Source organism: Oryctolagus cuniculus, chromosome 7, assembly GCF_964237555.1.
Source record: "Oryctolagus cuniculus chromosome 7, mOryCun1.1, whole genome shotgun sequence".
Classification (NCBI taxonomy): Eukaryota; Metazoa; Chordata; class Mammalia; order Lagomorpha; family Leporidae; genus Oryctolagus; species Oryctolagus cuniculus.
The window spans coordinates 118,505,806-118,521,046 of NC_091438.1; the positions used below are offsets into that span (position 1 = coordinate 118,505,806).

At 59.6% G+C, this 15,241-nt stretch overlaps 1 protein-coding gene across 9 annotated transcripts in view; it reads right to left on the reverse strand.

The window, feature by feature from the left end:
• ACOT11 (acyl-CoA thioesterase 11) overlaps positions 1-15,241 on the reverse strand; it is a 51,978-nt gene that overhangs the window by 26,940 nt on the left and 9,797 nt on the right. The window contains exon 1 of one of the 9 annotated variants that reach the window (XM_051856445.2): positions 14,485-14,662. The exons of 5 other annotated variants lie outside the window; for them this stretch is intronic. In XM_051856445.2, coding sequence (XP_051712405.2) covers positions 14,485-14,562 — 78 coding nt within the window. In that variant the 5' untranslated portion in view covers positions 14,563-14,662. Of the gene's footprint in view, positions 1-6,263; positions 6,441-6,736; positions 6,884-14,484; positions 14,663-15,241 lie in introns of those variants that run through there. 3 more of the 9 variants (XM_051856446.2, XM_008265214.4, XM_070078449.1) reach the window with 3 other exon arrangements.

Sequence of the window (15,241 nt, forward strand, 5' to 3'; positions counted from 1 at the left end):
GGAAGAATGTTCCAGAAAGAAGCCCTGGAGAGAGACAGAGAGATAGGAGAGGCAAGTTGAAGTGGACCCCATCTGGGGTCTCTGGGAGGTCTGGACATGCACACAGGGAGGCCACACACAAGGCCCCCATTCCCCAACTTATTCACATCCATAGCCTCAAGGAGTGTTGACCCATTTTACAGACAAGGAAACTGAGAACAGAAAAATCCCCGGGCCAGCAGTCCAGATGCCTGAGTCCCAGTGCTCTCTCTCTGCCTACTCCCAGGAGCCTCCTATCTCACTCTGTGGAACGGAAGCCCCGCCTTCCTGGGACACTGTGTGCCTGCAGACAGATCTCTGCCTCGACTGTTGGTTCACGTGTTCATTCACCGAGCACCCTCACTGCACGGGGCCCTGAGCCAACCGCTGAGAATACAAAGACAAGCCGGGTCACATGGGGAACATCACATTTCTCTCAGCGGGGCTGTGCTCTTGTTCCCACCCCCCGGCACCACACTGCCCCTGCCCCCCTCCAAAAGAAGGGATGCAGAGCCCCTGGGCTCCCAGACGCTGCCTGTCTCCCTCCCTGGGCTCAGGCATTGTGCCTGTATCAGGCCAGGCCAAGCCAGGCCTCCCCGTTCCAAGGAGGGTGGGCAGCCAGCCCAGGAGGCAGGGGTGTGTGCAGCCCAGGCAGGGTTTGGCCAATGAGGCCCCAGAGCCGGGCCACTCCTCCTCGGGCAGGCATGGGAGAACAGAGGCCCTGGATGGAGTCACAGCCTGCCTGGGGCATCCAGGCGGCTTGGGCCAAGACAGCTGACCGGGAGGCCAAGCACTGAGGCCGGAGGGGCACCTGCAGGTCAGAGACGTGGCTGCTCAGACGGCAGCCGTGCCAGGCGCTGGCCCCCGGCCTCAGCAGAGCTGGCCAGGCTTCGTCATGCGGGACTGGGTCCTGCCCTGTGTCCTTCCTCCTGGTCAGAGTCATGTCCCTCACCTGCTGGGTCAGAGCAGGGTCAGAGACCAAGGTGGCCAGGAGCCGAGGGAGAGGCCTGTCTGGCGAGACCCAGCTGGGGCATCCAAGGAAATCCGGGGTCCTGCAGGCTCACTTATTCTGCCTGTCCTCCCTCTGCAAGCACCCAAAACGCTTGGCCTACCCCACTGGCCTGAGCACCCGGCCCCGGCACTATCCCCACGGCTATCAGAGGCCTCGGGTCGCTCCACCTGCTTCCAGTGTCCCCAGCCCCAGAGGGACCTTCCCAGAGAGGCATTCGCAGGCAGACCTGGTCATGTCCTCCTCATTGCTCCTCCACACCCCCACCCTCACACACAGGACTCACACGAGCCTCCCCAGCGCCTCCCCTGCTCAAGACTCCTTTCTGGCTCCCCTCTGCTCTCAGAATCAGAGTCCAGCCACTGCAGCCCCGCCACAAGCCCCCACAGCCGCTCCCCCAGCTCCAGACCACATGCGGCTGCTCTGTGCCCCTCACCCACTCCTGCTGTTCCCCCTCCACGTAGGCACCCGCCCGGGCCCTGCTACCTGCCCCGTCTGCTCTGTGGTCCTTCCTCCTCCCCTCTCCTCCCACTTCTGCCCAGGGAAGGTGCAGCCTCTGAGGCCGCTCTCAGCACTGACCCTGCGGGGCGGCCCTTGCCTTCACGGCCTCTGCGGCCGTCACACAGCGGCTCCTGCAGGACAGGAACCCAGGCTCGGAACAGAGCCAGTGCCAAGCGCACAAACCACAGAGCTGAGCCCTGAAACACCAGGAAGGTGTGAGGTGCAGAGAGAAGCGGCGAAGAGGAGCAGGTGGGAAAGCGGGGCACCCGCACAGGTGCTGGCGGGGGCACAGGGGTGCCACCAGGGGCTGGGCAGCAGGACACAGGAGGCCACAGAGACCCTGGCAGACCCCTGGAGAGAACGGGACCTACGGCGGTTACCCAGCTCAAACTCCAGGGCCTGCAAACATCACCTGGGCCAGCAGGCGGCGTGAGAAGGAGATGCCCACCTCCGCACGAGCTGGCACAGGCCTTCGCAAGAGTCCGGCTCCAGACAACTCACGGGACCTGGGGCAAGCAACTCAGCCTCAGCCTCCTCATCTGTAAACATGGGGTCACAGTAGCTACCTGCCAGGGTCCGTGTGGCAGCGACAGAGAGGGAGCTAAGTACCCAGCACTCCTGGCATGTACCTGCCCCTGGTGAGCATTTGCTGGGAGCTCCGGTTAGTGTTAGTGGTTAGCCGCACGGAGCCAACCTCAGGCTCCTACACAAAGGTGGGGAGCCCCAGCCAGGGTCCGCACTGGACGTCCCCAACAGAACCTGGCTGCCACCCTGCGCCCAGGCCAGGCCACACCCCCATGGGAAAGGTTCTGTGGGAATTCAAAAGCCACCAATTATGGCCACATTCCCCTCTCCCACCGCTGCCTCTTCCAAGGAGTGTGGGGACAGGAAGGCAGGCCCCCGAGGAGAGGGGGAGGGGAGGCCTGTGGGCCACGCTCAGAGCCGCTGGCCAGGCCCCCCGAATGGCCTCGTTGTCTGTGCCAGGCCATGCTGAGCACTGTGAGGGACCTGTGCCCACAGCACCTTCCCTGGCCCCTCAGGGGGGTCAGAGCCACAGCAGCGCAGCCTCCAGCCAGCTCCCACCAGCAAGGCAGGAGCGCCCGTCAACACCGCAAGCTCCCTTCCGAGCCTGGCCCCTGCCTTCTTCCCAAAAAAGGTTGAGGCAGCCGTGTACATGCACGCACGCGCGCGCACACACACACACACACATGCTGGGAGCCAAAATGAAAAGCAAACACACCGAGCTCAGGAGCCAAATAAGGGTGGAAGGCCTTCGGGTAGGCAACCAGCTGCTGCCCGAGAGAACTGCACTGGCCTCGAGGTTCCCAGCAGACGAGGCAAAAAGGGGTAGCAGTGGGTGCCAAACTCTCAAGTTCAAGAAGGGGCATTCACCCCTGAGCCAGGCGCCAGGCGCCAGGCTGTCCTGTGACATCAGGTCACATCTTGGGTTCTTGAAGCTCGGTCACGCCTCCCAGCGCCTCTCAAACATCTAAGTCTGCTTCTAGGTGCAGAACGTGTTGGCCCTTGACCTTTTCAAAATGTGGCGGTTGGAAGGGTAGAGAATTGAAAAAATATTTCCTGGCAAGCACCCTCATAGGCTATTCATTTGGTGAGCATTTAGTGAACACCTATTAAGAACCAGGTCCTGTGCTAGGAGCTCTCAGGTGTACCATCCTAGCAACTCTTGGGTCTCTCCTGCAGGCATTATTATCCTATATTTTCTATATTATTCTATCTATTTGATGAGCAGACCAAGGCTGAGAGAGAGCGCGCTGCTTCTGAGCAGCACGGAAAAGTGCTGGCGTTTGGGCCAAGCCCAGACCAGCCACCTAACATCCAGGCTTACGTCTCGGTAGCCCTGGGGAAGGAAAGGGAGAGAGATTCTCCCATCTGAGGCTCCGGGAAGAGCAGAGACGCAAACCATCCCAAGTCGCCCGGTCGTCAGTGACGGAGGAGGCGGCAGAGCCGGGGCCCCACGCCACACCTGGGGCGGCCGTCCAGCATCCCATTTGAGTGCAGGTGCAAATCCTGGCTGCTGTGCTTCCGATCCAGCCCCCTGCTAATGCTCCCGGGAAAGCAGCAGAAGATGGCCCGAGTACGTGGGCCCCTGTATCCACGTGGGAGACACAGATGGAGCTCCCGGCTCCTGGCTTTGGCCTGGCCCAGCCCCAACCATTGCAGGCATTTGGGGAGTGAACCAGTGGATGAAAATCTTTCTCTCTCTGCCTCTGCCTCTGCCTCTCTGTAACTCTGCCTTTCAAATAAATAAATAACTCTTTAGGCCAGCACTGTGGCATAGCAGGTAAAAGCCTCTGCCTGCAGTGCCAACATTCCATATGGGCACCTATTCAAGTCTCAGTTGCTCCACTTCCAATCCAGCTCCCTGCTAATGCACCTGGGAGAGCAGTAGAAGATGGCCCAAGTGCTTGGGCCTCTGCACCCATGTGGGAGACCCGGAAGAAGCTCCTGGCTCCTGACGTTGGCCTGGGTCAATTCTGGCCACTGTAGTTATTTGAGGAATGAACCAGTAGATAGAAGATATCGCACTCTCTGTGTGTGTCTCACATCTTTCAATATATAAGCCTATCAAAATAAATAAATAAATAAATCTTTTTAAAAACGGTTACCTTTATGTTGCATGATTTTCATCTTGAAAATGTTTTTTAATTCTTAGGAGAAAAACATTTTAGACGAATGTCAGGTCAGTCTGTTAACTTAAAATAAATTTAATTTAAATGGCAATTGTGTTTTAAGAAGGAGAGCAACAGCAGAACAGAGCGCTCGGCTCAGTGCCGGGCCCGTGCTGCGTGCTTCTGAGAAGGCAGGTTCATGTAGCTCCCGGGCCTCCACGAGCCCGTCTGCCAAATGGACACTTGACCAGACAGCCTCCAGGACTTCCGCCCGCAGGGAAGGTGGGGCTCACGGGAGGAAGCCCTTAACAAGGTTGCCGGAGGCTCCGCGCTCTGGCCTTCTCTCAGCTCCTCACATGCAGCACACTGACCGCTGCCCCAGGGCCTTTGCCCGTGCCACTCCCTCTGCCTGAAGCACTCTTCCTGCCCGACTTCACTCTAGGCATTGCTCAGCTCCGGCCAGCATGCCCCTCACCTCTGTGGTGCTGTCTACGGTGGCAATGCGCCCTGAGCGGTGGCTGTATTTGGGTGACACCAAACCAGAAGCCCCCCAAAGCAGGAGCGCTCTCTCTCCACACCTGGTGTCCAGCTGGCTGTGGACCCCAGGCATGATCTGCTGAGTGTGTCCCGACCTCCATCAGGGTCACCCTCCACAGGCGGGGAGGACAGTGCCCATTGCCATCCTTGCCCCTCGCCCAGCCGCCAGGAGAGCACCGGCCTCCCTCCACCCCCACGGGTAAAAATAGCCTCCTCTGAAACCCAACACCTGCTCTCCCGCTGAGTCACTCTGAAGAGCCCCAGGGGCCCAGAACAAGTGGGGAGGACTTTCCCTGCCACTCACCACTCCTATCACAGCCGCCCCATGTGCAGCTCGCAGCTCCGAGGTGCTGGGTGCTGGCCGTGGTGGGGTGCCCAGGGCCCTGGAGCCCAGAGAAGTCCCCAGTCCCGCAATACAGGCTCCTGCGTCTGCCCACCCCGCTACCCCTGTCCTCGGCACCAAGACAGGGAGAGAGACCATGCACACTGGCCACAACTGCACGGGGAACCTGAGGCACGGGGCCTCCCATCCAAGGTCTTAAGTGAAGGGCAAACAATGGAGAAGCTATTTCGTCCTGGGGAAGGAAAACACAGCGTGCGCCCGCCCACTTCCACCCGGGAGGGCTGAGCGTGAGCCCAGGGTGAGAGGTGAGGGGCTGGGTCCAGGTGCGGCAGCAGGGCCAGCCGGGAGTGCGTCTTCCCTCCACCAGCAGTCACTGCTTCTCACCGTGAGACACAGAAATGGCAAGAAGGGAGGCAGAGCAGAAGGGATGCCTCGGGCCTCCCAGGGACCTGCCCCCTCACCTGCCAAACCAGAACCGTGAGGACCTCACAGGGGCGCCGTGGGGTGCACAGCGAAGGGGCTTTGCACACCCCAAGGGTTGTACCTTCCTTTCATTCTGGAATTGACTGACAGGCAGAGCCGGTGCACAAGCCCCAGTGGCTCCAGCTTCCCGGAGCCAAGGGCTTAGGGGCATGGAGGCGGAGCCAGGGCTCACCTGGGAGGTGCTGTCCAGGGGCTGTGGGAGAGTGGGCAGAGCCCCAGCCTGTGTGGGGACTGGAGCCAGAACCTGCAGGACAGGGGACGGCCGTGTGGGTCACTGTCCCTGCGCTGTGGCCAGGCCAACCACCTGGGGACACAACAAGTGTGTGGCTCAGCTTCCTCAGTTTGCAAACCCGAAAGTGTAGGGGAGGTTTGCAGGTGAGATGGGGAGCAGTGGTCCCTCTGCAAGTGTTTCCCATGTGCCAGGCCAGGCCAGCACCTGCTCCACACTGCCCCCCCCACCCCCGCCCCCGCCCCCGCCGCCCACCCCGGGTCAGCATTCCATAACAATCTCTGGATTGCAGCAAGGCCCTGCGAGGTATTCCCACTTCACAGATGCGGAAACGGGCAAGTAACCTGCAGAGACACACATACAAAATCCCACAGCCTGGAAAGGGCAGAGCTGGCCTTGACCCCAGCTCTATGTACCCCAAAGGCTGAGGCTCTTGGCCACTCGGCTCTAGCTGCTTCTCCTATGGTCCCTGCTGCAACCCAGGCATCGCTGACAGCCACGGCCTCTCCTTACCCAGACCTGCCGGGCCAGCTCCAAGCCTGGAGCCGGGACTCGAAACAAGTTCCCCAGTGATGGCATCAGCCCTTCGCCCAATTCGGGCCAGGGGCCAGCACTTTCCTGCACACTGTCCCGCTGGGCCGCCCTAGCGAGGGCACGGCAAGCTCTGTCTCCCGATAACCCGCACTTCGGGAATCCTCGGCTCCTGGCAGTGGGAGGACCCTCCCGGCTGACTCAGCGGCAGCTGCCACACCCCCTCCAGTGGCATCCAGCAGCTTGCTTGTCCCCAGAGACAGAGGGCTCGCGCCCTTCTGACAGAGACCCTTGCACTGAGGAGCAGGGCTTCCTGACCCAGTCCTCCCATCCCCCAGCCCACTCAGCTGCTCCCCAATCCCTACAGGCAGCAGACCCCCAGAAGGGGCCTGGAGGAGTTGGAACCAGGTGGCTGAGCCAGCTCTGACAGTATCTAGCCCAGAACCCACACTCACAGGCAATCAGCCCTGTGCTGGGGCCCCTGGCGGTGAACTGGGACAGTCGGAGGCCATGCAAGGGCAGACCGGGCCTCTCACCTACCAGACAGAGGCCTTCGTGTTCTCCCACCATGCAGCCAAGGCTGCTGCCTGCCACGGGGCTGGGTCACCATGGCAACGGCGGCCAGGCAGTGGGCTGGGCCCTGCCATCCCACAGGCAACCTCATTTACCCTGGAGCTGGGCGCAGCAGCTACGGGCATCACAGTTCCCCCCAGAAGAGAGAGAGAGAGAGAGAGAGAGAGAGAGAGAGAGAGGAGCAAGAGCAAGGGAGGAGCAGTGAGAGTGATTATGGGGCTGGGCTGGGGGGAGGGCAGAGTCAGGGGGAGGAGAAAGGAGAGAGAAGAATGGAGACAGGATGAGGTCAGAGGAAAAACAGGAGCTGGTAGGGAGCAGAGCAAGCAGAAGAAAAATAAACACACAGAGAAGTAAGAGAGGCATGAAAGGGCTCCCTCCCAACCTCTCTCCCCACCCCCACCCCGCACACAGTCCTGGGGCGGGATCCTGGCCGCAGCAGGGACTTCCTTTCCCAGGAAGCTGACAGCCCAATGGGCCCCTTCAAAAAGCTGCTCCTCCGGGTCCCTGCAGAGGCATGGTGTCCTCAGCCTCCCCAGAACACGGGTCCCTTCTCCCAGCCCCTTGGGCCCACGCAGTGGCCAGAGCTCTCCTGCTCCCCCCTCATCCTGCCCACCGTACCCAGTTCTCCCTTCCATGCGTAACTGTGTTTTTCCCCAAAGTGCTCCAGAAACCATTCCTAAAGAGAGCGGCGGGAGCCGGCACTGTGATCGCCTGTGCCATGGGCTTCCCTGACCTTGCACAAGGAGCAGAGCAGGCCTGGGAACAGGTCTCAACGAGGCTGCACGGTGGCTTCTCAGACCCAGGCTGTCACACCTGAGAACTGGAGCCACGGAGCTGGGCCAACACAGCTGCTGGCAGAGGCCACAGTGCTAAGCAGGGCGCTAAGCAGGTGCACCAACATGACAGCGCCCAACTGTGTCCCAGGAGCCTCCATCACTCCATGTTCCTCTGGCTGCAAAGTGGCCTCTGGGGGCCGGCGCCGTGGCATAGCAGGTCAGCCACCACCTGCAGTGCCAGCATCCCATATGGCCGCTGGTTCAAGTCCTGGCTGCTCTGTTTCCAGTCCAGCTCTCTGCTACGGCCTGGAAAAACAGCAGAAGATGGCCCAAGTCCTTAGGCTCCTGCACCTGCCTGGGAGACCCAGAGGAAGCTCCTGACTCCTGACTTCAGATCAGCCCAGCTCTGGCCATTGAGGCCATCTGGGGAGTGAACCAGCAGATAGAAGACCTCCCTCTCTGTCTCCGCCTCTGCCTCTCTGTAACCCTGCCTTTCAAATAAATAAATAATTCTTAAAAAAAAATGGCCTCTGCACACCTGCCCTAGTCCCCCATCAGTTCCCTGTTTCCTCAGTCTCTAAGAAACCTGGGTCCCCAAGAGGGAAACACAGAGAACTGTGGAGAGAGGGGAAAGAAAGGAAAAGACAGGAAGGGTCAGGGCCAGCAAGAGGGCAGCAGCAAGGCCCGACGGGCCCCTCCCCAGCTGGATCCTGGCCCTGCTTCTGTCTGGCGGGGCAGCCCTGAGCTATTCATTGAGCCCCTTGGAACCTCACTGTCCACATCTGTAAAATGGGAATAAGAACATCACAGTGAGGAGGCAGTGAGATTATGCATGTAAAGGGCTTACAACAGGATCCGACCTGTAAGAAGTGCTTGCCAACTGCAGCTCTGTGTGTCAGGCCCCTGCCACCCACGCGAGAGACCCAGATGGAGCTCAAGGCTCCTGGCCGCCACCTGGCCCAGTCCTGGCCTGTACCCCACTTGGACAGTAAACCAGCAGATGAAAGCACTCTCTCTGCCTCTGCCTCTCCCTCTTTATAACTCTGACTTTCAAATTAAAATAATAATACAGCCAAGGCAGGGGCAGGTGTTAGCCTGTCGGTGAAGATGCTGGCATCATACACGGCAGGGCTAGGGCCTGAGCTCCCAGCTCCAGCTCCCTGCTAGCCCAAGTCCTGGGAGGCAACAACGATGGCTCAGAGTAATTGAGTTCCTGTTGCCCACATGGGAAACCTGGACTGAGTTCCCAGCTCCTGGCCTTGACCCAACCAGGACTGGGCCACTGGGGAGTGAACCAGTAGATGGCAGCTAACCTGTTCTCTCTCTTTCTCTGCTTCTCAGATAAGTAAATTTTTAAAGCCAAAGCATTGTGAAAGGACACAGGCAACCATCCAAGCGAGGAGAGGTCCCAGGGGTCAGAGGCGTCAGCTGTGCCGGCCAGGCAGCCTTTGCAAGGCTGCAGGGATCAGGTGGGGCCTGCCAGTCCCAGGCCATGACAATGACATTCACCTTCCCTTCCAACATGGCCAGCTGGCCACGCAATCTGTCCTCCACCAGGGCTTCATTTCAGCCAAGAACCAAGGTGTTGACCAGGACAGAGTCTGTGGCGCTCCGCGACACCACCCACAGCCACCCGCACCAGGTCAGCCACTCGCAGGGCTGCTGGGAAAACTCTCATCCCCCAGCCCCCGACAGCTCTCAGACCCTCAGGGAGGAAACAGATTCTGGGGACAGGAGGGGAAGTCACTAGAAGCCAGTTGGGTGTGCTGAGAACGAGGTACAGGGGGGCCACTGGGCCAGGAAGGGACATGGTTTGCATCTGTATAGTTCCCAAGACACACACACACACACCCCTCTGTGAAATGGACCCTGGGAAGTGTCTGCAGTGGGGCACACAGCAGCCTGCTCCGCCTGAGATCAGCTTGACCAAAGGCCCTGGTCACGGCGGCCCCCTGGAAGCTGTCCCACGGAAACACAGGTCCACGCAGATGAAAGGGAGGCCGGCCCGGCAGCCTGCGTTTGGGCTCACCCGCTGCTGTCATTCTGTTTGCGTGCCGGGGTGGCTCTGGTGTAACAGTTGTTTATGCAAAAACAGCCACAAACTCCACAGTGACAAGCCCTGCTGTACCCAGCCGGGCCCTGCGGCTGCGGAAGGCCTCAAGCTGTGGCAAGGGGTGGGAACCGAGGGGGCCACTTAGGGAAGGAATGACTCAGGGAGTGGGGAGAGGAGGGGAGGCTGGGCGTGGCCCCAGGTTGGGGTTTTGCAGGCAGCACGAGGCCCAGTCCTGTGAACCCAGGGGACCAGAGGGAACAGGGAGTGGCCAGGACCAGGATGGACAATCCAGCTACTGGAGGGGAGGCCAGGGGCCGAGCTGTGGGAGCCGGCCAGTCTCTGGATGCAAATGGGGTGGGGCTGGCTGGGGCTGGGAGCCAGGAGTCCCAGCAAAGCATAAAAACCAAAACCATGGGAGAGGGGGACAAGGTTAGAAGGAAGCCAGTTCTGGCTGGGGATGAAGATCAACCTTTTTAAAAAACTCCCACTCATTCCTTCAAGGTGCTGGGACCACAGCACTGAAGACACAGGCAGATGATACACACCAAAGCAACAAGAGCATGTGTGTGAGAGTGCAAGGAAGACAGCAAACACACAGGGGATGTGACAGAGGGAGAAGGCGGTGGAAGGGGAGGGGCTAAAGTTTGGGTACCCAAGAGCTTCCTGGCCCCGAGCTGAATGAAGGAGAGGAGGAACAACTGAGCAAGGCATTGGGAGTGTTAGGGTGCTGGAGTGCAGGCCAACCTGACGCTGACCGTGAGACAGAGGACTGGAGCCTCTGAGAAGGAGCGGCGGGTCTGAGCCACCCCGTGAGCTGGCTCTGCTGCTGTGTGGACGCAGCAAGAGACGGAAGCGGCAGGAGGATTCCCCAGTGGGCCCCTGCCATCCAGGGGAGAGGCGGTTGGACTCGCCAGAAAGGGGGGCTCCCCGTGCCAGGGAAAGAGAGAAGGCCCCAGGCACCTGTTACTGAGCTGGAGAAGCCCAGTGGAGAAATAGTGGGGAGTGAAATCAAGGATTTGTGAGATCCTGTGAAGCGTTTCAAGAGGAAAATCACAGCGTGCAAGTTGGAGCTCACCGGAGAGGAAGCCGCTGCACCCAGAGACCCCAGCACACAAGGACGCTTAAGATCCGGGGACTCTGCGGCCCAGCAGCAGGTCAGAGACGGCTGCCGAGGTCTGGCTGCTCCTCCCAGGGACAGGCAGAGTCTACTCCCCCAGCCTTTGAGTCCCAGTCACCTTTAGGGACCTGTCTGTCAGGGACCCTGAGACCAGGTCATAAGGAGCCCTGGGAACGCTGGCTCTGCGGGAAATCTGACTCTCCTGAGACCTTCAGACAGAAGATGGCCATCCGGGTGGGTGCTCGGAGTGACAGCCCCAGCCAAGCCACTCCCACCAGGGCCCTGGGGAAGCCATCTCGGCCTCCTCAATTATGCTCACACACCAGCTAAATGCCACCAGTCACCACCATCAGCGCCCCGTAGAGCAGAAGCCCCGCCCAAATCCCAGACCCCCAAAGTCACCAGACACAGTGAGACACTGTGAGCTTGGGGTAAGGAGGGTGGGCAGAAGGAGCAGCCTGCAGAGGGGGCGGCAGCGAGGAGGGAGGAACCCAGGAGCTCTCCACAACCAATGGGCCCTACTGCCCGGTAGGCTGAGTCCAGGCAGACAGGGGCAGGGGAAGTGCTGACCACTGGAAGGGAGTGGGAGAGGGAGAGAGCAGAGAGGGGTCCAGTGAGAGAGGATAAGAGGACACAGGGCACCTGGGGACGGGAAGGGAAGGGAAGGGCTTCATGTGCCTGGAGGCTGGGAGATGGCAGAACTCCTAGGTCAGCTCGCGGCCAGCAGGAGGGGTGTCCGGAGCCCAGAGGTGCCTGCAGGACAGGGGCTGCTCACGGCCGGCACGAGGGGGGCCCAGAGCCCAAAGGTGCCTGCCAGACAGGGGCTGCTCACGGGTCCCTCTCCAGGTGACGGCTGCCCTTCCTCACGCACCTCCTGGTGCAGGCCTCATCCTTGGGCCTTTTATTCTCAACTCCACTCTGAAGCAAGAACCCTCCTTTTACAGGGGACCAGGAAACATGGATGGCAGGGATCCTGGAAAGAGCTCTGCTGCCAGAGCCCCAGGGACAGGCCCTCTCTCAGCCTTCCCAAGTTCCACCTTGAACTTCCCTGGAGCCGGGAGGGTGGGGCCCCAGGAGGCTCTGGTGGGAGGGGCTCTCCCCTCCGGGCTCTCTTGGGAGGGGCCCTCACCTGGCCCCAAACTCTTTTCATCCTCTGTCCCCTTTGTCTCTGGGGCCCCCTGCCCTTGCCCCTCCCTGCTCCCAAAGCCTGCAAGGGCCATTCGACCCCTTAAAACTTGTCTTCTCCCTGCAGTCAGCCTGGCGTTAACCTGCCTGGCACTGGGTAGGCCCAAGTGACAGGGACTATTATACACCCCACACACACACACTCTCGTTAGCAGTGGGGAAACTGAGGCTGGCATCTTGTGGTTCCAGACCTCCCATCTGCCCCATCCTCCCCCTCCTCTGCTCCCAGGGGCTGCAGCCCCAGACAGGAAGGAAGAGAGGAAGGAGAAGAGGGGCAGCGGTTCTCCCAGCCCTCCCCCAGGTGCCCCAGGAAACAGACCCACCTGGCTCGGCTGGACCCTGGGCAGTGCAGAAAATGACAGGCTGCCTGGAGGGTGGCCCCAGGGCCATGCCCCTTCCTGACCTCTCCCAGGCCCAGGGCCACACCTGGGCCAGGCCACGCCCTGGGGGCAGGCCACAACCTGCTCCAGACACCACAAACGGGGCCAGGGAGTGAGAGCCGGGAAACCCAGCACCACAGCCTCCCCCCGCCCCGCCCCCCCCAACATCCGCAACCCTGGTCCCTGGCCCACGTGTTTCTGGATGCCAGGGCAGAGTCCTGTGAGACATGGCGGGGCCGAGGCTTGCACTCTGTGACTGCCTGAGCACCTACTATGTGTGGGGCCCTTGCAGACATTAGACCCTGGTTCTGCATCCAGAACATTCTGTAGCCCTCCCCAGGACCCTCTGAAGCGCAGGAGATGAGTGCCCGGCCAGTGAGTGCGGCCTGGGCTCTGCCCCTTGCTCCCAGAGCTGTTTCTAGCTGGGCTGCCCTTCCAAAAGCAACTCCTGGCAAATCACCACTACCAAAGACGACCGGGACAGGAGACACATATTACACAGACACGGCTGTCCTCAAGGGGTCCCTGCCAAAGTCCCCCATCATTTCTTAACCCTCCCACACAAGTCACTGTGCCTAGCTCTCGCTCCCCTACTTGGCAAAGTTTTTAAGGCCATCACCTCCTCCAGGGAGCCTGCCCTGACCCCTCAGCTGGAAGGGGCCGGCTCAGGACTTCCCTCTGGCACAGCTGGCTGCACTGTGCTGCCACAGTCACCTCGCTCCTCTCTCTGCATTCCTCAAGTGGGGGATTCTGGTCTTTTCCATCTTGCCCTGATGCTACCTTTTACCTGCAAGGAGGACACTCCTGGGAACAGCAGGACACAAGGGCCTGTGGTGAGGGAAATGGCAGAGGACCAGCTGGCAGCACCATCTGTCCCTGGAGCCACAGGACAGAGCAGGCACAAGGCAGAGGTGTCGGCTCCTTGGTGCGGCCAGGTCAGGCTGGGGCAGGGAGAGGAGCCCTGGTGCCAGCTGGAGCCTGGAGCTACACAGACCTTGGTACCCCTACCTGACCCATGGTGAGTCCCTGCCTGGCCATGGCTTATCTGTAAAGGCAGAGCCACATCAGCAGCCTCGCCGCTCAGTTCACAACAGCTAAGATATGCAATCAACGCAAATGTCCATCAGCTGAAGACGCAATGAAGAGATTACGGGATACGTATATCATGGAACACTACACAGCAGTAAAAGAAAAAATGAAATCCTGTCGTTTGCAACAAAATGGATGTAACTGGGAAACATCATACTTAGTGAAAGAAGCCAGTCCTAAGAGGGCAAATACCCTGATCTGTGGTAATTACTAGAGCACCTAAAGGTAATCTATGAAGTGAAACTGACACTTTGAGATGTGATGACTTTGAACAGCTGTTGTCTCAACTGTCGAGGAACAGGTTTTTTTTCATACTATTTGAACCCTTTACGCAGTATAGAGTTCATCTTCAGTGTATAAAGTTAATCAAAAATAGATCTTCGTAAAAAATAAGAATGGGAATAGGAGGGGGAGGAGGAAGAGGGGTGGGAGGGTGGGTAGGGTGAGAAGAATCACTGTGTTCCTGAAGTTGTATTTATGAAATGTGTGAGGTTTGTATTCCTTAAATAAAAGGTTTCTGGGTTAAAAAAAATACTAGCAGCCTTCAAAGCTAATTGGAAGTTTAGGTATACCTGGAACTTAGTAGGTACTCAACAGAAAAGTTAGCTTTTACCATCTCGTCTGAGCAACCAACCCATCACTAAACCATTAAGGAAGGACCAGCACTGTGGGGTAGCAGCTAAAGCTGTCCCCTGCAGTGCTGGCATCACATATGGAAGCTGGTTCGTGTCCTGGCTGCTCCACTTCCGATCCAGCTCCCTGCTAATGCACCTGGGAAAGCAGCAGAGGACGGCCCAAGTGCTCGGGTCCCTGTACCCATGTGGGGGACCCAGAAGAAGCCCACGGCGCCTGGCTTTGGCCATTGCTGCCATCTGCAGAGTGAACTAGAGGATGGAGGATCTCTCTGTCTGTTCCTCTGTGTAACTCTGCCTTTTGAATAAATAAATAAATCTTTTTAAAACGAGCAGATAAATAAGCCACTAAGCAACTTTGACATCAGATGAGATGAAACAAAAAGGAACTTATTTACCTCGGCCAGTGCTGTGCCAAATCCTACCCTCCTCCTGCCGGCAATCTGGGAAGATCTGCCACGACAGAGCTGGCTCATGGGTGAGGACACAGGGGTGAGTCAGCGTTGCTAAGGCAGCGCTCCAGGCCAGCCCGCCATCCTGCAGAGCAGTGGGCAGCCCTCCAGAGCCCCGGCAGTGCTGGCTTCACCCGGCCTCCATCCCAGACACAGGCAGGGCTGTGCCGCAGCCCCCTGGCCGCCCCGGGGGGGTGTGGTGGGTCAGCTCCGCCAGCCTGGGGCCCCAAGTCTGCCTGGTCGGTGTGAGAGAGTGGAACAGTGAGGCCACTTCTGGGTTCACACAGCTCCAGGTGCCAACCTGGCCAAGACCCAGACAAGTGGGGGTTCTGAGTCTCCCCAGCTCCACACGCCCAGGCTCCTCCTTTCACTCCTCCATGCCTCACCTGTACCAGGGCACTGGTCCTATACCCACTGCCCCATCCGGAGAGACCAGGGATGAACGGGACCGTCACAGCGCTGGCCGCTCTGAGAGGAGGAGGTGCAACCATGAGCTCACGGAGCTCGGCAGGCAGGGACTGCACACCTGGGCACCAAGCCTGGGGCCCGGAGAGCCGCCCAGCAGCTCATGGTCCAGCGGGCAGGGCCATGCAAGCCACGCTGCTGCAGCCCCCAAAGCCAGCCTCCTCGTCTCTGCCCCTGGCAGCCTGCGCCTTCATTCTGCAGCTCACACTCAGCTCCTGCACCACCTGGGAGCCTGCAA